This window comes from Haliotis cracherodii, unplaced genomic scaffold (assembly GCF_022045235.1).
Source record: "Haliotis cracherodii isolate W230 unplaced genomic scaffold, xgHalCrac1.p SCAF_7, whole genome shotgun sequence".
NCBI lineage: Eukaryota > Metazoa > Mollusca > Gastropoda > Lepetellida > Haliotidae > Haliotis > Haliotis cracherodii.
Window position 1 is genome coordinate 11327474 of NW_027266330.1, and position 19895 is coordinate 11347368.

A 19895-nucleotide genomic window follows, 5' to 3' on the forward strand; every position below is an offset into this window, starting at 1 on the left:
AGACTGATTCCAAACTATAACACCTGTATATTATCTGTATAGCTTGTTACAAGAGACTGATTCCAGTCTATGACACCTGTATATTACTTATATAACTCGTTACAAGAGACTGAACCCAGTCTATGACACCTGTTTATTACCTGTATAACTTGTCCATACAGGACCTTCTTGCCCAGCTGCCTCTTCTGTTCCAGTGCATTGTCCTCCTCCTCCGCCTGTGCTGCTATCTGTCAACACATCAATAATTTACACCTGTAATTACCGCCAGAATCAGACATAGAACCCAGGTATGAGAATAACCTCCTCACAGACACTGTCACAGCTTATTTATTTATGTGATTATATATTTTTAGAGTGGTAATTGATATCCAACAAATCTTTCTTAAACTGATGACATAAATGGCAGGTATCGATATGATCTAAATATCACCAAACATAATGGAATTTGTGATAGTAGATAATATTTCAGATGAGACATCACTACAAATAATATCTGAAGCATTACATTCAGAATTTTTAATAGCAATACTGATATTAATACAACATGGCTGTATAAAGACACATTTGTGAAAACATACATGTAAACTATCATGGATTAAAAACACTATTTAATAAAACAACATTAACTGTTCAAGCATCAGAATTGAAGGGTAAACAGGGACTTCTTCACACGATGATGCAGAGAAATCCACATATTGCTGCTGTGTTGATGTGTTGATGTGTCGATGTGTCGTTGTCTGGTAGGCATCAAGAGGCACCAGACACTGTGTAATCTCAGCGCAGACAAAATATTGGTCTGAATTAATCTCTTGGTAATTCTCTCTCCACATAGGAAATAGACGTATAACTTATCTATTGACTTTAGCAAAGCTTTGCCAAGTCTGACATGCTTTTGTAAAGCAGGCACAGCAGTCTGTACTTATGTCCTGAGATGAGGGCGGGGTAGGTGGTGGGGTGGGGAGGAGCTGTGGGCACTTGGGGAGATGAACTGTTGGGTGTGGGGGAGCAGGTGGGTGTATTTGGGGGGGGGGGTTGTATTTGTGTGTGTGTGTGGTAGGAGGTGTGGGTATTTGGGGGGTTTGAGATGGGGGGGGGGGGTAGGTTGTGGGGGGGTGGGGAGGAAGTGTGGGGGCAGGGGGGCAGGGGGTGGGGCTACTTGGTGTAACAGGGTAGGTGAAGCAACATGTCTCATTTTCTTTTCCTGAAGCCACCTGGCATCCAATGTTATTCTGCTGATAGCCAAACCAATATTTTGGACTTCAGATGCATCTTTCACAAGTTTTGGAAACCAAAATTTCAAAGGGCTCAAAAGGGGAAATGGTGATCGGAGAAGTTTTGCCTTGAAGCAGCCACCAGGTAACTCCATAATAAAATCATAGGCACCATGTGACATGAGGTGGTGTTGGAGGAGCTGGGGTCGGTACAGGTATGCATTACATGTATTGTTAAGGGAGAGGCTCGCCAAGGATCAGTGTGTGGGTCAGGGAGGAGGTGGGGGCAAGGCTCAGTGTTGAAGCGGGTACATGAGGTGAAATGGGGTTTAATGGGGGCAAGGCTAAGGGTGGGGGAAAGGCTAAGGGTGGGGCAAGGCTAAGGGTGGGGCAGGCTAGGTGGAGGCAAGGCTAAGGGTGGGGGCAGGCTAAGGTGGAGGCAAGGCTAAGGGTGGGGGCTAGACTAAGGGTAGGGGCAAGGCTAAGGGTGGGGCAAGGCTAAGGGTGGGGGCAAGGCTAAGGGTGGGGGCAAGGCTAAGGGTGGGGCAAGGCTAAGGGTGGGGCAAGGCTAAGGGTGGGGGCTAGACTAAGGGTAGGGGCAAGGCTAAGGGTGGGGCAAGGCTAAGGGTGGGGGCAAGGCTAAGGGTGGGGGCTAGGCTAAGGGTGGGGCAAGGCTAAGGGTGGGGGCTAGGCTAAGGGTGGGGCAAGGCTAAGGGTGGGGGCTAGGCTAAGGGTGGGGGCTAGGCTAAGGGTGGGGCAAGGCTAAGGTGGAGGCAAGGCTAAGGGTGGAGGCAAGGCTAAGGGTGGGGCAAGGCTAAGGGTGGAGGCAAGGCTAAGGGTGGGGCAAGGCTAAGGGTGGGGCAAGGCTAAGGGTGGGGCAAGGCTAAGGGTGGGGGCTAGGCTAAGGGTGGGAGTGGGGCCAAGGGTAAGGGTGGGGCAGCCTGGGCATGGGGCAAGGATACCTTGGCCTGTGCGGCAAAGTCTTTGAAGGAGGGCTGTCTGGGGTTTGGTGTAGGGGAAAGGGGTGGAGGTTGTCAGTTACAAACTTTGTGTGGACCTACCTTGGCCTGTGCAACATTGTTTTTGAGGGAGAGGCTTTCTGGATCCTCCTCGGACTTGGTCCGAAGTTTGTGGTACTTCTTGTTTAATTTGTATCTGTTGGCAACACATACTTCAAAAGCAACGACTGAAATGAAACAAAACAAGGAATAGCTGGTGTTATCATCGTTGCATTACTGCGCTGAACAATGTCACCTATTTCATACTGTTGTCTACAGTTCTATGTGTGTGCACACAAGTTCTTACATTTATACTTCCAAAACCACCCAAAAATATTCATGTCAATTCTTAAAGAATTCATTTATTGTGACCTCATGCATGTATATCAACATTATTAATGAAATAGAATAAACAAAAAGTATTGATTTTTAGAATGTGCACAATGGTATACCTAAGACCTATATCCATTAAGACTTGGATTGAATTGTGAAAAATTCTGGGTGGTAGGTTTGAAAATCTTAATACGACATAAAACAACATTTTAGATTTTTTCTGCTTTTCTAGAGGTTATCTCAATATCAGGCCATATTTGTTAAATTTGTCTCAGTGTTCTTGCTGTCAAATATATTTTGTTTGGGTCAGCACATAAGTTCCCATTTGATGGAATCAAGAAAACAGATTAACCAATAAGAAAAAAGTGGTCTTTGCAGACATATCTTATAAATGCAGGTTAAAGACTGACATTACCGTGAAGTTTAACTTATTTAAATAAAAAATAAACTTGAAACGCAGGTAATACCAGTTCTATTTTCTGACTGTTAGTCAAGGCAGTCCTGTGACATTAGATCACTTTACATGCTTGCTGAAGACACCATTCACAATGGCCGACTTTGATCCTATCATGTCTAAGGTCATGAAGGAAGTATGCCACTGTGCGTTTAACAGTGTAATCATGTTAATCACTATGAGGACTGCAGCATTAGGCCACATGGGTGAGTTTCTTGGTTCTTGTCACTCACCTCCCTAATAATGGTTCTGACCCCAAAGGTTTTTGGGTCTTTGGGGGGCAGACACATCTGATTCTGGTTCCTTACTTTAAAGTTATTCTCAATTCTAAAATTCCATTTCATGCAACTGCTCCTGATGACCAAATGCCATTCATGACATATTTCCTGTTAAATGATAGCTATGCAATAAATGCAAAGAACAATCAAAGAACAAAGTGTGGTTTATTTCACAATAAAACATTGTTGAATCATGACGTCATTTCTGGAGATTCGAATATGTGTTTGCAACTTGATAATGTCATATGATGGACAATGTTATTTTTTAGAGGGAAGTGTCTAGTACCGCTAAGTTGTTCCCCATAGATGTAGCTGGGCTACGTAGATAATCGCAGTGGCCAAATGATCACATCCAAAAGATGGAGAGACATGACAATCAGTCTTAAGAAAAAAGGTACAGAGATACTTAACGTGAGGATTGTGAAAATATACAGAAAATACCAAACTTTACCCTGTTCATAAAATGAACATTTCCGAGGTCGATATCTATTCTGGGAGTCATAATTATTAAAATTTGGGTAAATATCTTTAAATCCAGAAAGAGGCTGTACATGATGTTGATATCTCAAATAAGAAATAAACAACTCGTGGTCGTTGTTTATCGTACAATAAAACACTGAAGCGAGAATAAACCTGCACCCCTCATTGTTTATTCTCCCTGCAGTTTTATTGCATGCTAAACAAGGACCACAAGTCATTTATTTCTTAAATAAGGCCACATACCCAACTTCGTTTATCTTTGTTTTCATGTGTTACAAATGGGAAATCAAAAAAGAAAATAGATATTCTACCTATATACCTTTAAACAGAGAAGTTTTTCTGTGGTTTTACCATGAACATTTCATAGGCTACAATTGAGACACAAAGACTTGAAAGGACGAAAGATTGACAGACATGAATGTATTGTACTTAAATCTTCCTCGGGTTGCTGAGATGTATTCTAGACTCGCATGTTAAACATCATAACAATACCGTGGTGCAGGTCTTAGACGTTTACCACTTTGTGAAACTAAAGAGCTCAGGTGTGGTGCTGATATACCTAGAAAAATAATCGGGGCAAACCAGGACTTGTATGTAAACTGACAAGCCTGCAGTTCTCCCATTCATAAGTTGCATGCCTGGCAGTCAGTCAGCACTGATGTTTGATGTGATTTCAGCCTTTGAAGGTTTGAGAGTCATCCAATACAGGGAATACTGTTTACATTCCAATCTCAAGGCTATACGGCTCCAACGCACAACAATACCCTGTGTTAACTACTGTCACTCTTAGGAAATAGTTGAATATATCAGTTCATGTGGTGCGCTGTTCAACCACCTTCGATAGTGGCCAGTTTTAGCGTGAATAGCATTTGAGGACTATAAGTTCAACCCCTGCTCCATAAATTTGCTACAAAGTGGGAAATGTTTGTTGTCTGTTTGTTGTTCAACATCGCTGAAAAATGTTTAGTCTGGATCAAACAAACCAGTGAGTGACATCATGAGCATAGATCCACGCGATTGGGATACGATGACATGCATCATCCAAGTCAGCAAGTCTGACCACCCGATCCCGTTAGTCACCTCTTACGACAAGCATAGTCTCCTTTTACCACACGCATGGGTTTCTGAAGACCTAAACTCTGAAGACAAGAGGTACTTGTCCTCAAATAATCATATTTCTTAGTACGACTTAACCTATTAAAACCATGACTCCCAGGTGTTGTTTCAATGTATTAAAGATCCAGTGTGACACACATTTGTTTTTCTTATTAAAAAGTGTGTTGACAAAATTGACATAATAAGCCTAACGGAAACGACATAGACAAACTAAAACATTGTTACTTCATGTTTTCTCTTGTTCCTTGGTGTTTGATGATCCTTACAACAAATATGTAACTTGAAATTACAGAATTATTGCATTATGATTTGTCTAGAAATAAAACACAACGTAAATGATTACATATATTCTTCTTATTCTAAGTGATGCCGAAGAATGCTTCATTCTGATTGGTCAAAACAGGATAAAAATCAGATACCATTAGATACCTTAAAACTAATATGCCTTTCAAACAGAAACTTGCACATGAAAACATTGATCTATCAATAGCCTACACATCAATGCCTAAAACCAGGCAGATGACAATACCCGCCTTTAACCTATCAGACTTGTACATCGTTTGATATCGCTGGTAACCTATTAGTATTAGCATTGTATTTCGATTGATATTGGAATATTATAATATGTGTTTGTCACTTAACAGTACACTGCACACGCACTTGGTCACAACAGGTTATTAAACATGATGAGTGAGTGAGTGAGTTTAGTTTTACGCCGCTTTTAGCAATATTCCAGCAATATCACGGCGGGGGACACCAGAAATGGGCTTCACACATTGTACCCATGTCGGGAATCGAACCCGGGTCTTCGGCATGACTAGCGAACGCTATAACCACTAGGCTACCCGACCGCCCCTTAAACATGATGAAATCTAGTTCAGGATACATACAATTAATCAAAACATACCTTGACAACTGCGTCACAAAAATCAGCAGTTCCTCATGTTGCGCTGTCTTCAGCTAAAAACATTGGTATTCACACATACTCAAGGGTCTTCTCGCGGGGCAGGGGCTGTGCCACCAGGCTCATTTCAATTAGCAAATCACCAGGTTAATGTTGAACAAAACCACACACTGGAATTGTCTTGGATTCATACAATTTGTAAATGGTACTGTCACCGTCAACGAGTGGCAGCCATGGACAGTGAAGCCGGTTAAACGGAAGTCAGTCAAGTTCAACCAGGTCGAATTTCGGGGTGGCCAGATTGTCATTCTAAATGTGTATTAATGTTTGGGAGTTATTTCAAATTTACTGGCACGTAAGTATAACTTTAAAATAGATAAAATCATGTTATATAATCAAGTTTATTGGATTAAAATTTGTTAATATTTTTTTTTAAATAGTTTTACAACCTATCACCCCTACCAGAGACTATATTGCAAAACGGTTTCTACCCCTACAATGGGAGTTGATTTCCAAGAAAAGAAATTTATTTAGTCTTATCAGTGCAAATATGAATCAGGTTGCGAAGAAATGAAATATATATACATCTATTGGGGGTTATTTCATCAATTATTTTGAAAAATAACCATGTACTTTGTAACCTTTATTTTGAACTAGTCAAGAATACACGTAACTGATTTTAAACTTGAATAATGTTTAATGTTTTTCACAACCTTTGACCCCTTTTGGCGCGTTCTAATATAGCTGGCTTATTTGCCCATGTGTAACTACCCATTCCAAGAGAGAACCGTTTTCAAAGAGCTCTTATCGTCATGGCAGCATAATGTGTTTTGAAATTGGAGGTAGTCTAATTGTAAATTAGATACCACTTATTTTAATTTGAAACGGAGCCCTTTCTGACTGCGAGTGAAAGTGTCGCAGGTCAGCGAAAATTCTGTCATTATCGATCAGATTAACCATTCCCAGTTTCACAAAATGTATATGTTTGGTTATACTTTAAATGTCACATTTACGTACCCCCTGCTTAATGGCAAATGTGTCAGACTGATGTGAACCAATCTGAAGGATAGTTCCGTGCTGTATTTGCATTGCATCACTTTTATGTAGAGACAGATTCCTTTCACAATCTATTCTCATGAATCTATCTTAAGCTGAGAATGCCATTTTCTTTAACATCCAATATCTTTGATCAGAGCAGGGAAGAATATGTCATATTTGTGAATGCGTTTTCACATATCAAAAAGAATGTCTCATAGAGGCTAAAAAACCGTAAGGAAATTTTAAATTGCAATGGTAACTGCATGCATGTGTAGGTGATAGTAGAAAAACTCACTGTGTTGGTCTGGTATTTCTGGCCGCACTCTGTCCTGTCTTGACCCTACTGCTATTTCAGAGTGGAGTGTGCTGGAAGAGAAATACAGAAGGAATTCAAAAACAATTCAGAAACATGTATTCCGAATTTGCCATAAACCTCCAATTTGTTATCTTTTCAAGGTTAAGGTAAACATGTTGACATAACCTTATTCATATTCCTGACGAAATGACGTTTGTTAATAAAGCAGGACTAACTGGATCCGGTTGGTTGGTTGGTTAGTTGGTTTGTTGTTTAACGCCGCACTCAGCAATATTCCAGCTATATGACGGCGGTCTGTAAGTAATCGAGTCTGGACCAGACAATCCAGTGATTGATATCATGAGCATCGATCCACGCAATTGGGATCGATGACATGCATCAACCAAGTCAGCGAGCCTGACCACCCGATCCCGTTAGTCGCCTTTTACGACAAGCATAGTCACCTTTTAAGGCAAGCATGGGTTGCTGAAGACCTATTCTACCCCGGAATCTTCTGGATCCGGGCGCAATTTACCCTTGTATAAGTTGACCAACATCAATTTTCTGAGAACCCCATGAATATAGATCTAAACTGGAGGGTAAAAGAAAGTATACACACGTCTTTGATGGTGGCTACAAGAAATGGTTTTGCGATGGAGATGTATTTGATATATACGGGTATCATAGTTGTGTTTTAGACCTTTAGTTTACAGTATTTCGGCGACTGTTTTTTAAACCTAGTTACTTTTTGAGAGCGCTTGTAACGTTTTGGTCAAATCCAATTTTCAAGTGTATACTTTCTTTTGCCCGGCAGTATAGTTTTAGAGTTTACAAACGCCAGCTGATTTTCCTCTATCAGCGATCTGGACCCATAATACTGATGTTCATTATTTGCGTGTCGGATACTGCATTATATATACATGGACAGAGCTCAATGCAGAAAAATCGGAGTCCGTGAAAAACCGAGTAGAGAATAGGTCTGCAGCAACCTATGTTCGCCGTAAGAGGCATCTATGATTGACGTAAGGTGCGACTAACGGGATGGGGTGGTCAGGCTGGAATATTGCGGTGTGCGGCGTTAAAAACAAATAAACGAACAAAAAATTGGACGTCCGTTGTTTTCTGTATGTGACGATGGATAAAGGTGTATTACCTTATGAATTAAGTAATCTAATTTGCGTTTATTCGCAGCGGAGAGTTTCGAAAGAGTGAGTGAGTTGGGTTTAACGCCGCTTTTAACAGTATTACAGTTATATCACGGCGTGTCAGCTTAATGTGGGAGGAAAGCCCGAAGTGATGCAGGTCTAAGACATTCACCACTTCGGTGAAACCCACGAGCACGGGTATGGTGCTGATAAACCTAGAAACATCATCGGGGAGAGCCATATTCATTTGTCTAGGTAAGGGGTTGTAGCGACGTTAAGATCTGTATCGATTATTGTCTCATTTAGAGTGATATGTTCACTGTTCGTGACAAAATCCGTCTTTTTGTTCAAACTCAGACATACACACTGTACATTACCGCGAGAATTTTCCTCCCAAATACGCGCATAATACACTAGTTAGCGTGTTATGGGAAAAGTTCAAACGAAAACCGTGGCATGGGCTAAGCCGTTAGGCCTAGATTCTAAATATCTGTTATCAGCCATACTTACCACGTGGTAAAAACATAAAAAGATTTATTTTCTTTCTTTCGAAACTGGGTGGCCCAGTCGTCTAAGGTGCCGCGATTCGCTGTGCAAGGTTGCGTCCCTTGGGCATGCCAGAAGACTATGATAGTGGGTTCGAATCCCAGTTTGCCCCGATTATGTTTCTAGGTTTGTCAGCACCGTACCCGTGCTCGTGGGTTTCACCGAAGTGGTAAACATCTGAAACCTGCATCACTTCGGGCTTTCCTCCCACATTAAGCTGACACGCCGTGATATAACTGTAATACTGTTAAAAGCGGCGTTAAACCCAACTCACTCACTCTTTCGAAACTCTCCGCTGCGAATAAACGCAAATTAGATTACTTAATTCATAAGGTAATACACCTTTATCCATCGTCACATACAGAAAACAACGGACGTCCAATTTTTTGTTCGTTTATTTGTTTTTAACGCCGCACACCGCAATATTCCAGCCTGACCACCCCATCCCGTTAGTCGCACCTTACGTCAATCATAGATGCCTCTTACGGCGAACATAGGTTGCTGCAGACCTATTCTCTACTCGGTTTTTCACGGACTCCGATTTTTCTGCATTGAGCTCTGTCCATGTATATATAATGCAGTATCCGACACGCAAATAATGAACATCTTCCTTCACACAAAAGTCAAACGAGCCTTGCTACCAAGCACCCGATTCCCAGAGGCTAATGTTGAAAATTAATATCTATTGCCAAGATATTACACAAAAGAAGAATGCTTTGAGAACAAAACCTGAACTGCTCTATCGATTTTCCTTACAAACTGATCAGCGATGTGATATGTAAGTGTTTAGAAATGAATAGCAATAAACAATAGCAGCCATGCTGGTGACCATGGATGCGTCTGTGAAAAAAACACTATTCATTACTGAATTCGCAAACAGCTTTTGGTGTCGTTTTGACACGCCGAGAGTTGAAAAACAAATACTAGTATATGCGACTGGCGTCAAAGTCATAACCAGATAATTGTGATTATTAATTGTATCTAATAATGATACGTCGTTTTGGATGGGTCGGAAAAAGAACAGAGCTTAACGTGCTCGATTGAAAATGAAGTTTGTAAGAAACCAAGTACAAAATACAAGGGGAGATAATTACAACAAATGACGTTATGTGGCGCTGCTCTCGTTGCCATGACGCCGTTTATTGTCACGCCGCCATATTGTGGTTACTGACAGCTGTCATTTTACTCGTCGGCATATTTTAGTTTTCTCATCACATTCTAACAATTCAACGATCATGAGACCTTTGCATCTTTCCGGTAAGACAGTGGGAACCTGTTTAAAGTATTGAGTTTTTGTTTCTGGAAATGTATGAGGATGTAACCGTTCACAATACAGAGGCCTACACAACGACCAAAAATCAAATCACATTCTTCACAAATGTACATTGTCCATTAACATTGATGCAGGTTTGACCCCGCGGAACGTGGAGATTCCTGATTAGAATTGGTCCCTAGCAAACTGTGCTGGTTGTAAGAGGCTCGGTGGCTTGTTTCATTCCCCTTATAGCCTGGTGTGGATCGTTGCTCATAATATCAATCACTGGATTGTCTCGCCCGTATCAACACACAAACAAGATCACGAAAGAAAACACGCCGAGGCCCGAAGTAATAGATCCAGCACAATGACTTTAGCACTGTATATAGAATCGGCCTTGTTGTTTTCGGCCGTAAATTTAGTCAAAATCATGGGATGTAGTCATTTTGTCTCTTTTATTTTATCACAACATGGGGATCGAAAAGCAGGGCTGCCATCTTCACAATCAGATAACTGGGTGGGACATATAAATAATATACTAAAGAGATAGTGTAAACTTTGCAGCGCGCCAAGTACAAAATCCAAGGGGAGATAATAACAGCAAATGTCGCTATGTGGCGCCGCCCATGTTGCCATGACGTCTTCGTTATTGTCACGATGCCATCGTGGTAACTGGCAGCTGTCATTTTACTCGTGAACATATTTTCGTTTTCTCATCACATTCAAACAGTTTTACGATCATGAGACCTTTGTATCTTTCCGGTAAGACAGTGCGGGGAAAGTGAAGAATTGAGTGTTTCTGCCGTGTTTCTGTATAGCTATGAGCATGCAACCAGCCATATATCAGACACAGCCAAACAAAGACGTATTCCTATTTTTTCTCTCTCTGTTTCAATTTTATAAACATCATAAGCGAAATGAGAAAATAAAATCCATTATGCCTCATTTTACGTTTACAAATGAATGTAATTCAGGTCATATCGGTAAAATATGCAACATCATTACCCTCAAAAGAAAGTGGCTTATACATACATTTAGTATAACACAATGTAACGTTTTGCAACGTTTATACATAAAAATCATATGGACTACTGTACATAGACTTGCTTTATGTCAACATGTTCCCAATTTACTTGTTTATATTGTTTAAATTTTAGCCAGGGAGATATGTCTTAAAACGTAAGGAATTAAGTTGTATTCCTACATCTAAACTGTTCCTGAAGATAGTGACAGGTAAACTATATACTACCCGATAGGGTCAGGTAAAGTTCCCTATTAACGCACTGAAGGAAGTAAAATGGATTCCGACAAATGCTTCAGAGCCTGCTTTATAGCCAGTACCTCATCTACAGCTGGAATAAGTATGTTTAACATGAAAGTGTACACAGCTAGAAATATCATCCCATTGTTCCAGTTGGTTGGGACGGCATTGTTTTTATAGAACATTTGTTCGAGTGCTAGCGATTCTCCAGGGTTCCACAGTAAATGCATGTGTAACACGGGTCTTGGAAAATTAGTTTGGGGCAATGGATCTATTATTGATTCACATGATATGTTTATTCCGAGGAGCTTTTCTTCGGCAAATATATTATGTTAGTCGTTTTGCTTTAGTTGTTGTTACAGTACGTTATCCGCACATTGTAGAAATAGATATGGTTGGTTGGTTGGTTGGTTAGTTTGTTGTTTTGTTGTTTTACCCCGCACTTACCAATATTCCAGCTATATGACAGCGGTCTGTAAATAATCGAGTCTGGACCAGACAATCCAGTGATCAATATCATGAGCATCGATCCACGCAATTGGGATCGATGACATGTTTCAGCGAGCCTGACCACCCGATCCCGTTAGTCACCTTTTACGGCAAGCATGGGTTGCTGAAGACCTATTCTACCCCTGAATCTTCACGGGTCAGAAATAGATATGGAGTATAGATATGGAGTATATTTTCCGATAGTGTAAAGATTTAACGACTATATTAGCCACTCCTTTAACTGATAGCTTCGCGTGTGTGTGTGTGTGTGCGTGTGTGTGTGTGTGTGTGTGTGTGTGTGTGTGTGTGTGTTAAAATTAACATTAAAATTATATTAAGTAGCAGAAAGTATGGTCAATCAAACCGAATTTAACATGCCTAAAAATATATTTTTTTGAAGATGTTCAGGTCTGACATATTGTAAGGGTCGGCCAGTGAAAGTTTGGCCTGATACAATTGTCACTCGTATTATTTGAAATTATGCCCGTGCTTGACGTCAAAAGGCCTTCTTTTAATTGTATATTAAGCATTTTCTTCTGGAGTCAATATAATCTTCCTGCATTTCAACAGATTCTCGTCGGAGGTCCGGTGGGCGATTGTCTGGATCGATTCAGTCTGCCCAGGATGTGGCCAAGGTAATCACTAAGTGTATTATCACTGCGGCCAGATAAATAGATGACTGTACCTTCGGATATTCCTTCCAGCATTCGTCTCTTACTGTCAATAAATGTAATTTTCAGACGATGTTTTCATGATTGTAACAAGATGAGATGTGGAAACTGCAGACTGTAATACCCATTGAAACATATTTATTTTTAAAACAATATTGTGTGTTAGTAACACAGATGGGTTTGTAGTGGAAACAGTAGATGACTAATTCTAGGGCTGGGACGGGTAACTCGGGTACTCGGGTCGGTACCCACAGGACTAACCGGACCTGTGGTTAGTCACGTGATATATTGTTTATTGACAAAAAATATCTAAAACTCTATGGTTACACTACAAGTCAAAGTGTTCGCATTTCTTTCTGACTATGCACCCATTCCTTCTGACTGAGGAATGGTTTGAATAAAGATAAAACTTTAGTCAACTTCAGTGTATGCATGACCCGATCGTTTTATATGTGTATCTAAATACATTTTACCAGGGCTACGGTCAAACAATTCCAAATCGGACATTTTACACCCAAATCTTGAGACATATAGCGGGTATCCGGGTAGGGTCGAGTAATAGCGTGGTGGGTACTCGGGTAGTAAATTTGGACTCGTCCCAGCCCTAACTAATACCCATTGAAACATTAATTTTAAAACGATTATGTATACGTAACACGGATTGGTTTGTAGAGGAAATAGTAGACTGTAATACTCATGGAAATATTCATTTTAAAACAATTATTATATGCATGAAAACACAGATTTGTTTGCAGTGGAATCCGTTATGGAATGCCACTTACAGAGTTTCAGATCAGGTCATTTTTAGGACATTGACTGATTGTCATGGAAAATATCCTATAGATATGTTTTGACATTTATAAAAGATTGTCCTATCAATAGTTGATAAAATCACGGAAAATGACCATCGCCTCCAGCAAAACCCCTGCACCTGGCTTTTGTCATACTAAGCGTACTGAAAACATAAAGGGGCGTTTGGTTAGCCAAGTGGTTCAACCGCTAGCTCGTCACGCGCAGATCCGGGTTCGATTCCCAACAAAAATATTCACTGTTAGATGACTAGACTTGCTAAGTGATGCATAAGACCCTACCCTATAAAAAACCTACTGTATAACTGAGGGGCGCAAAATATAGTATTGAATTAGCATTCTTTCAGCTACACAGTGATGAGAATAAGTTATAGAAACTCATCTGTCCGACTGTGGAACATTTATTAAAGTATAACCGTAGTTACGTAAAATGCAGTATATGACTACTGTTCAAGACCTATTCCTCTTTTATAAACAAAGATACACAATATCCACATGAACTGATGCATTCTGAATTTGTAATTCCTCTTATCTCTCCTCCATCTTTAGATTCCTTGTGTGATCGAGATGCCAGAACAAACAGTCATTGTTGCTGGGGTGAGATCTTTATTCAATCCATAAACGTGAAATTGAATAACAGCGGTAGAAATAGTTAAGGTATCATAAGGACTAGTAGAAATTTTCCATTTTAAGGGGTTTTGCTACATGTTATCATTTGAAGGACCAGTGGACTAAAATGTTTCCATCGCTGAACAACATTAACCCGTAGTATATACGTTGTGGACCTACGGTATAAAACATCTTATCACAAACCACAGTAAGACTTTTACTGTTATGTATAATCAAACACACCTCTCTCTGATGCAGTCCCCCGTGACTCTGCCCAAGGTTGTGGGCAAGAAGACCCGACGGGGCAAGAAAGGGGGACGGAGACACAGAAAACAGGTGGGTGGAACTGGCGGAATATTTTTCAAGATTGTACTTGAGTTGCATATTTGCGTTTAACGATGTCACTGATTTCTTGTCGTTGCCTATAGTTTTTGTGTTATTGTTGACTTTTTTCTTTCTTTCTTTTTGCATTTATATACTCGGATTTACGCAAATAGTGGACACCGATTTTTTCGTATAAACCTTATAATCGCAAAATGTATTCAAGTCAATTTTTAAATAGAGATGTGATGAGTGTAGACCCGATGCATGTTATGACGTATGTCCTGGCCTAGTCACTGCTAAGTGTAGCCTGTTAACGATGTTCCTTCCGCTACAGATGCAGGAGAAGCTGTTCCTGGAGACGCTGGTGCATGAACGAGTCCGGGACATCAGGCTAGGCGTGGAAGGTAACGTCTACATTGTCACATGGAGCACTTGGAGTATATGCTGTCTGTCCAAATTGTAGCCACTGCCTTCTCTAACACCTCCACGATCTCTTCATCTTTATTTCACTTTCTCTTTCAACCTCATTTCCGTCTCATCTACTTATGTTGTGTTTGTTGATTTTCTTCTGTTTTGTATCACTTCCTTTACCCCTCTCCTTAGCCTTGCACGTGGCCTCTTTGAGTGACGTCAGTGAGGGGGCGGGGCCTCATCTGACCAACACGTCACTCCACACCAGGTAATACAGACTGGCACATGGCCAGTCTCATAATACTGTGGTTCTCTAATTCTGTTATTCTCTTGACAATGACCCTTTGGCCTTGGTCTCTTCAATGCTAACAAAGTCACTTGTGAGGTCTCCTTGACAACTTTTGATCTTGCGTTTTTCCATTATGTCATTGAATGTTGCTTCAAGAATTCCAGAAGCGTCATCGTCATGGCAACAAACAACATCTTTACCATGAAAGGTGTCTTCGTTCTCCTATACCAAACACATAACCTATGTTATCTGACTAGATTGATCTAGATTCACCCGACTGTAGATTTACATGCTAGATTATTGATTAAACAGTTTGTCCGGGTCGGACGCTGTTGTTTCGGACAACAGAACCTTGGCGATTACTGAGGTAGCTTTAATATATCCAAAGGGATATTACTTCGTATGTGACTCGGGGGGCACGGGTAGCCCAGTCGTCTTAGGCGCCGCAATTCGCTGTGCAGAGTTGCGTCCCATGGGCACGCCAGAAACCAATGATTTTGGGCTCGAATCCCGGTTCGCCCCAATTATGTTTCTAGCTTTGTCAGCGCCATATCCGTGCTCGTGGGTTTCACCGAACTGATAAACGTCTGAGGCCTGCATCACTTCGGGCTTTCCTCCCACATTAAGCCGCGATATAACTGGAATACTGTTAAAAGCAGCGTTAAACCCAACTCACTCACACTCGTATGTGACTCGGGGGTTAATCCAATATTTGTTAATCCGAACGGTGTCACTTGTAAAGAAACTGTCCGGAGTTACAAGGTGTCAACGCCGGGGCACCGTGCATGATTCTCGATCAATTAGATTCATATTTGTATTCACGTATTACAATATATTTTTAGGCTTCCCTTTTCGCAGAAAAAAACTCATTGTATTTCTTGTAGTAATGTGTGTCTCTGACAAAATTTCCATCTCCCTTCAATTAAATCGTCGGTCAGTGATGTAACTGACTGCAACCAAGCACGATTATCAATCAAATTAGTACGCGGACATAAACACTGGTACTGTCAAGGTGATAGTCAACTGGAACTACAACAACCTCGACAGGGTTGTTGACGTAGGTCGGCCGATACGTTCTATTCAAACACGACGAAATGGACGATTACTTATGCAAACATATCGGTCACACCATTAAACACGTCCTTGAATAACAAGGTCAGGCCAACACAGCCGTATTGTCAAACGTGAGTTCTCCTTTAAATAGGCAATAGTAGAAACATTTTCCTGACCAATAAATCTTACGTATGATCATTTGAATTTGTTTAGCTGCCTCTGAGAACATATCGGTATGTGGTTTCTGACTGCATTATAGATTCAACACTGCTCTTTCTTGTCATACAACTGGAATATGCTGAGTGCGGCGTTATACAACGAGGCACATTGCTGATTTTGTGTTGAACACATGGGATAAGCCTACAGAATAATGCCCAGAAAAAAAACATGCTAGACTCGCTGTAGGTCTGTTGATCCTGTATGGCTAACCATACATGTAGTTCAGCACGCTTGAACACGCATCGTTTTTGTTTGGTTTGTTTTTGTTTAACGCCGCTCTCAGCAATATTCAAGCTCTGTGACGGCGATCTGTAAATAGTCGAGTCTGTGCCAGACAATCCATTGATTGATATCATGAGCATCGACCCGCGCAAATGGGATACGACATGCATCAACCAAGTCAGCGAGCCTGATCACCCGATCCCGTTATTCGCCTTTTACAAGCATAGTCGCCTTTTACGGCAAACATGAGTTGCCGAAGAGTATTCAAACCCGGACCTTCACGGGTACTTCAACACATAGAGCAAGGCTTTTAATGCACGGAGCAACATTGAAGACCTCTGTATCTTTTCCCGCTATAAATTACTTGCTGACAAATGTATACAGTGAAAATCAACCACACGGGACGGAACACTTGTAAGAATCCGGACGAACGAACCATTGTTGCGGAGTAATGTCCTTTGGATATATATAACTGTTCCAAATAATAGTCGCCAGGGAAGCAGGGTTACCATACTGACAGTGTCCGGTGTTACAAGGTTTATCTGTACAGGTCCTGGAATGTTTTACTGACACGTGTATCCATGTTTGTACGTCTCTTGTTTCAGCCAACCTGGTCACGCTGAACAAACTCCTCAATGTGAATACACACAGCAACAGGTTGGTCACAGTTACATCATTCCTTCAGAGTATCCACATGCCTCTAGTCCCTGACCAGATATCACTAACCCCGTTCAGTAGACAGACGTCATAATGTAATGTCACAGTCAGTTCATACCTTTTGTCTGTGTAAATCCACGTCCTTCTAGAGTCTATAGCTACATATCTTTAACCCCGTTCTGTTTACAGACAGCGCAATGTAATGTCAGAGTTAGATCATTCCTTCAGTGTACCCACTTGCTTCTAGAGTCTAGAAAATGTAATGTTTGCTTTGATGAACGCTTTATCTAACCTAGGGACCCACCACTTAGTGGGCCTGGATATTGTCATCTTCCCGAGGCAAGGGGGTAAATTGACTATGAAAGTCCAGTTTCCACCCTTGTCGAACAATGTTGGAATTTCTGGGCCCGATCGTAGCGGCACCAGTGACTATTACGAGTTATGTCCCTTCTATGTCCCTCCTAATGACCAATCAGATTCCACCTCTTCTATCACTTGCAATTACTTCAAACAAAATGGCGCTGCCCAGTCAAAACCATCTGATCGATCGTCAAGAATAAAACGAGCCTTACACCGCGAAGTGCATCACTTGAGTACCTTGATTAAACACATGAATAGATTTGCAAATGTCGACGCCCAGTTGGCGGTACACATGCTTTGCAAATCCTTCAGTCGACAGAAATCTGCAGTTGAAATCCTTGTTGTTTACGAACCGGATTTCTAGTTCGTTACGCGATTTTGATTGGACTTGTTAGTCCAGCCAAAATATACCTCCGGAATTCCAGCCTAGTTCGGCAAGGGTGGAAACTGGACTTTTATAGTCAGTAACTCCCTTGCTTCGGGAAGATGGGGTACTGTTGGAAAAATAATATATTTGCGGTCTGTCATGTCATAGCCAACAATTGGTTTTTTTAACAAGCCGCCATTGTTTTACAGGTAGCTCTGCCCTATGGATACAGCCCAACCTACAACATCAGCGAATATGGATATCACCAAACTGGGTACGGATATGTCAATGCCAGCCATGAATATGCTCTGAATGGATACGGCATTGACAGCTATGGATATGCTCAGATTGGATACGGATATGGAAATGGCAGCTATGGATATGCTCAGAATGGATACGGATATGGCAATGACAACTATGGATATGCTCAGAATGGACACGGATATGGAAATGACAACTATGGATATGCTCAGAATGGACACGGATATGGCTATTGATATAAAAGCCAGATTTATCAGATTTTTCATCATGGTGCTTTCAGTATGGAACGTTTTTGGACATTGCTTTGTGGAACTCGGATTTTATACACACGAACTTGGATCTCAGTCAAACCTGCGCTTTCCAAATAATTGTTTTGTATTTGTATATCCTCTGCCTATAGCCCAAAAATATTTTGGCAATTGTTTTCATGTTATTGTTTTTTGTTTTTATAATAAATTTTATTTTTTATCTGGAACCATGTTCATTGTTTTCATTATATCTCCTAAGGTATTGATAAAGAAAGTATATCCCCCAAACACACACCTGCAGAGTATCATTGCCTGCCGTGACCTGGCTAACTGTGTAACTCGATGGCGTGGATCGCTGCTCATGCCATTAACCACTGGTTTCCTTTCAAGACTTTAGTGAGTGAGTTGGGTTTAACGCCGCTTTTAACAGTATTCCACTAATATCACGCTGATTCATAGCTGATTTATTTCACACACTCATGCCTTAAGTAAAAAATGTCTATGACCACCCGACCCATTGTTGTCTCTTGCGACCAGCATGGGTTGCTGGGGACGTATTCTAACCTGGAATCCCCACAGGGTCTTGTTGGTCGTGAAACACTTAAAAGAACAACATAACAGTCGAATGAACCAAAAGTCTCAAATTACAAACATTGTGAAAATATTGGAGTATTGTAGCTTTCACATTTTCACGAAGGTTAAACAGCTTGGAGCACGACAAAGCATGGCGTCAAATATACTCACCATCATACATAACATGACATTTATGTAATGGTGACATTTAAAGCGAGGGGTGGATGTTTACTTCACAGTGTCCACGTGAGACATACTGTAATGCCACATACGTTTGATATTTGGACTTTTGATTTGATAAATACAAAATATTTTTAAAGCTTTCCGACAATTGAAATAAGCAATTAAAACACTCGTAATACAGTTGTCCCTGAGCTGCTATTAACATTTGTATCGTTGACAAACCCAAACGTGCATTAATCATCAACGAATGGTGTTGAAAAAAAGGAACGTTCGTCATATTTTTACTGGCTGGGAGTATAGAATTACGTGTAGGATCTAGCATGTTGATGAAAATGGTAACCTTGACAGAAAGCGAAAAAAAATAACAAAATTCACAAAACGCAATACCACAAACTCTATATTACAGATAATTGAGCATATCTTAATGTGGTTTGTGTTGGGCTCAGGAAAATATCTCCATTCTCCTATCAATAGTATTTGAACTGTATTTATTTTAAATCTAAATTAATAAAATTAGAAAATTGCAAATGCCGAAAGCATCAAGATACGATACGAACAATGACGGTATATATCTAGGTCACGTTTTAAATGGAAATGATCTTTTACCAAGTTGAACCAAGTATCACACGATTCAGGCCCGTCTTCACTTCCCGCCAACCTGATTGAAAGGGGAGATAATTACAAAGCTTAACGTGGGAGAGGTATGGTTTTTAGAACAGACTTGACAAATAATTTCTTAGTTTTGTTTTCAGTTCCCATTTACCATATACGCACCTGGAAAGGTATACAATATATTTCACCATAAAATAGTCTTTTGTACCATCGTATAATGTATT

General features: G+C 40.7%; 2 protein-coding genes across 2 annotated transcripts in view; one reads left to right on the forward strand and one right to left on the reverse strand.

The window, feature by feature from the left end:
- The window catches only part of LOC139449114 (inositol 1,4,5-trisphosphate-gated calcium channel ITPR2-like), a 164825-nt gene that overhangs the window by 118828 nt on the left and 26102 nt on the right, over positions 1-19895 (reverse strand). The window contains exons 2-4 of the mRNA XM_071230598.1: positions 7108-7178; positions 2273-2397; positions 141-227 (exon numbers count right to left, since the gene is read on the reverse strand). Coding sequence (XP_071086699.1) covers positions 141-227; positions 2273-2397; positions 7108-7178 — 283 coding nt within the window. The remainder of the gene's footprint in view (positions 1-140; positions 228-2272; positions 2398-7107; positions 7179-19895) is intronic.
- On the forward strand, positions 10019-18065 carry LOC139448616 (uncharacterized). Its single transcript, XM_071230181.1, has 7 exons — positions 10019-10055; positions 12374-12438; positions 13833-13880; positions 14151-14228; positions 14551-14620; positions 17016-17067; positions 18004-18065. The coding sequence occupies exons 1-7, from the start codon at positions 10034-10036 to the stop codon at positions 18005-18007; spliced, it is 339 nt and encodes a 112-aa protein (XP_071086282.1). The 5' UTR covers positions 10019-10033; the 3' UTR covers positions 18008-18065.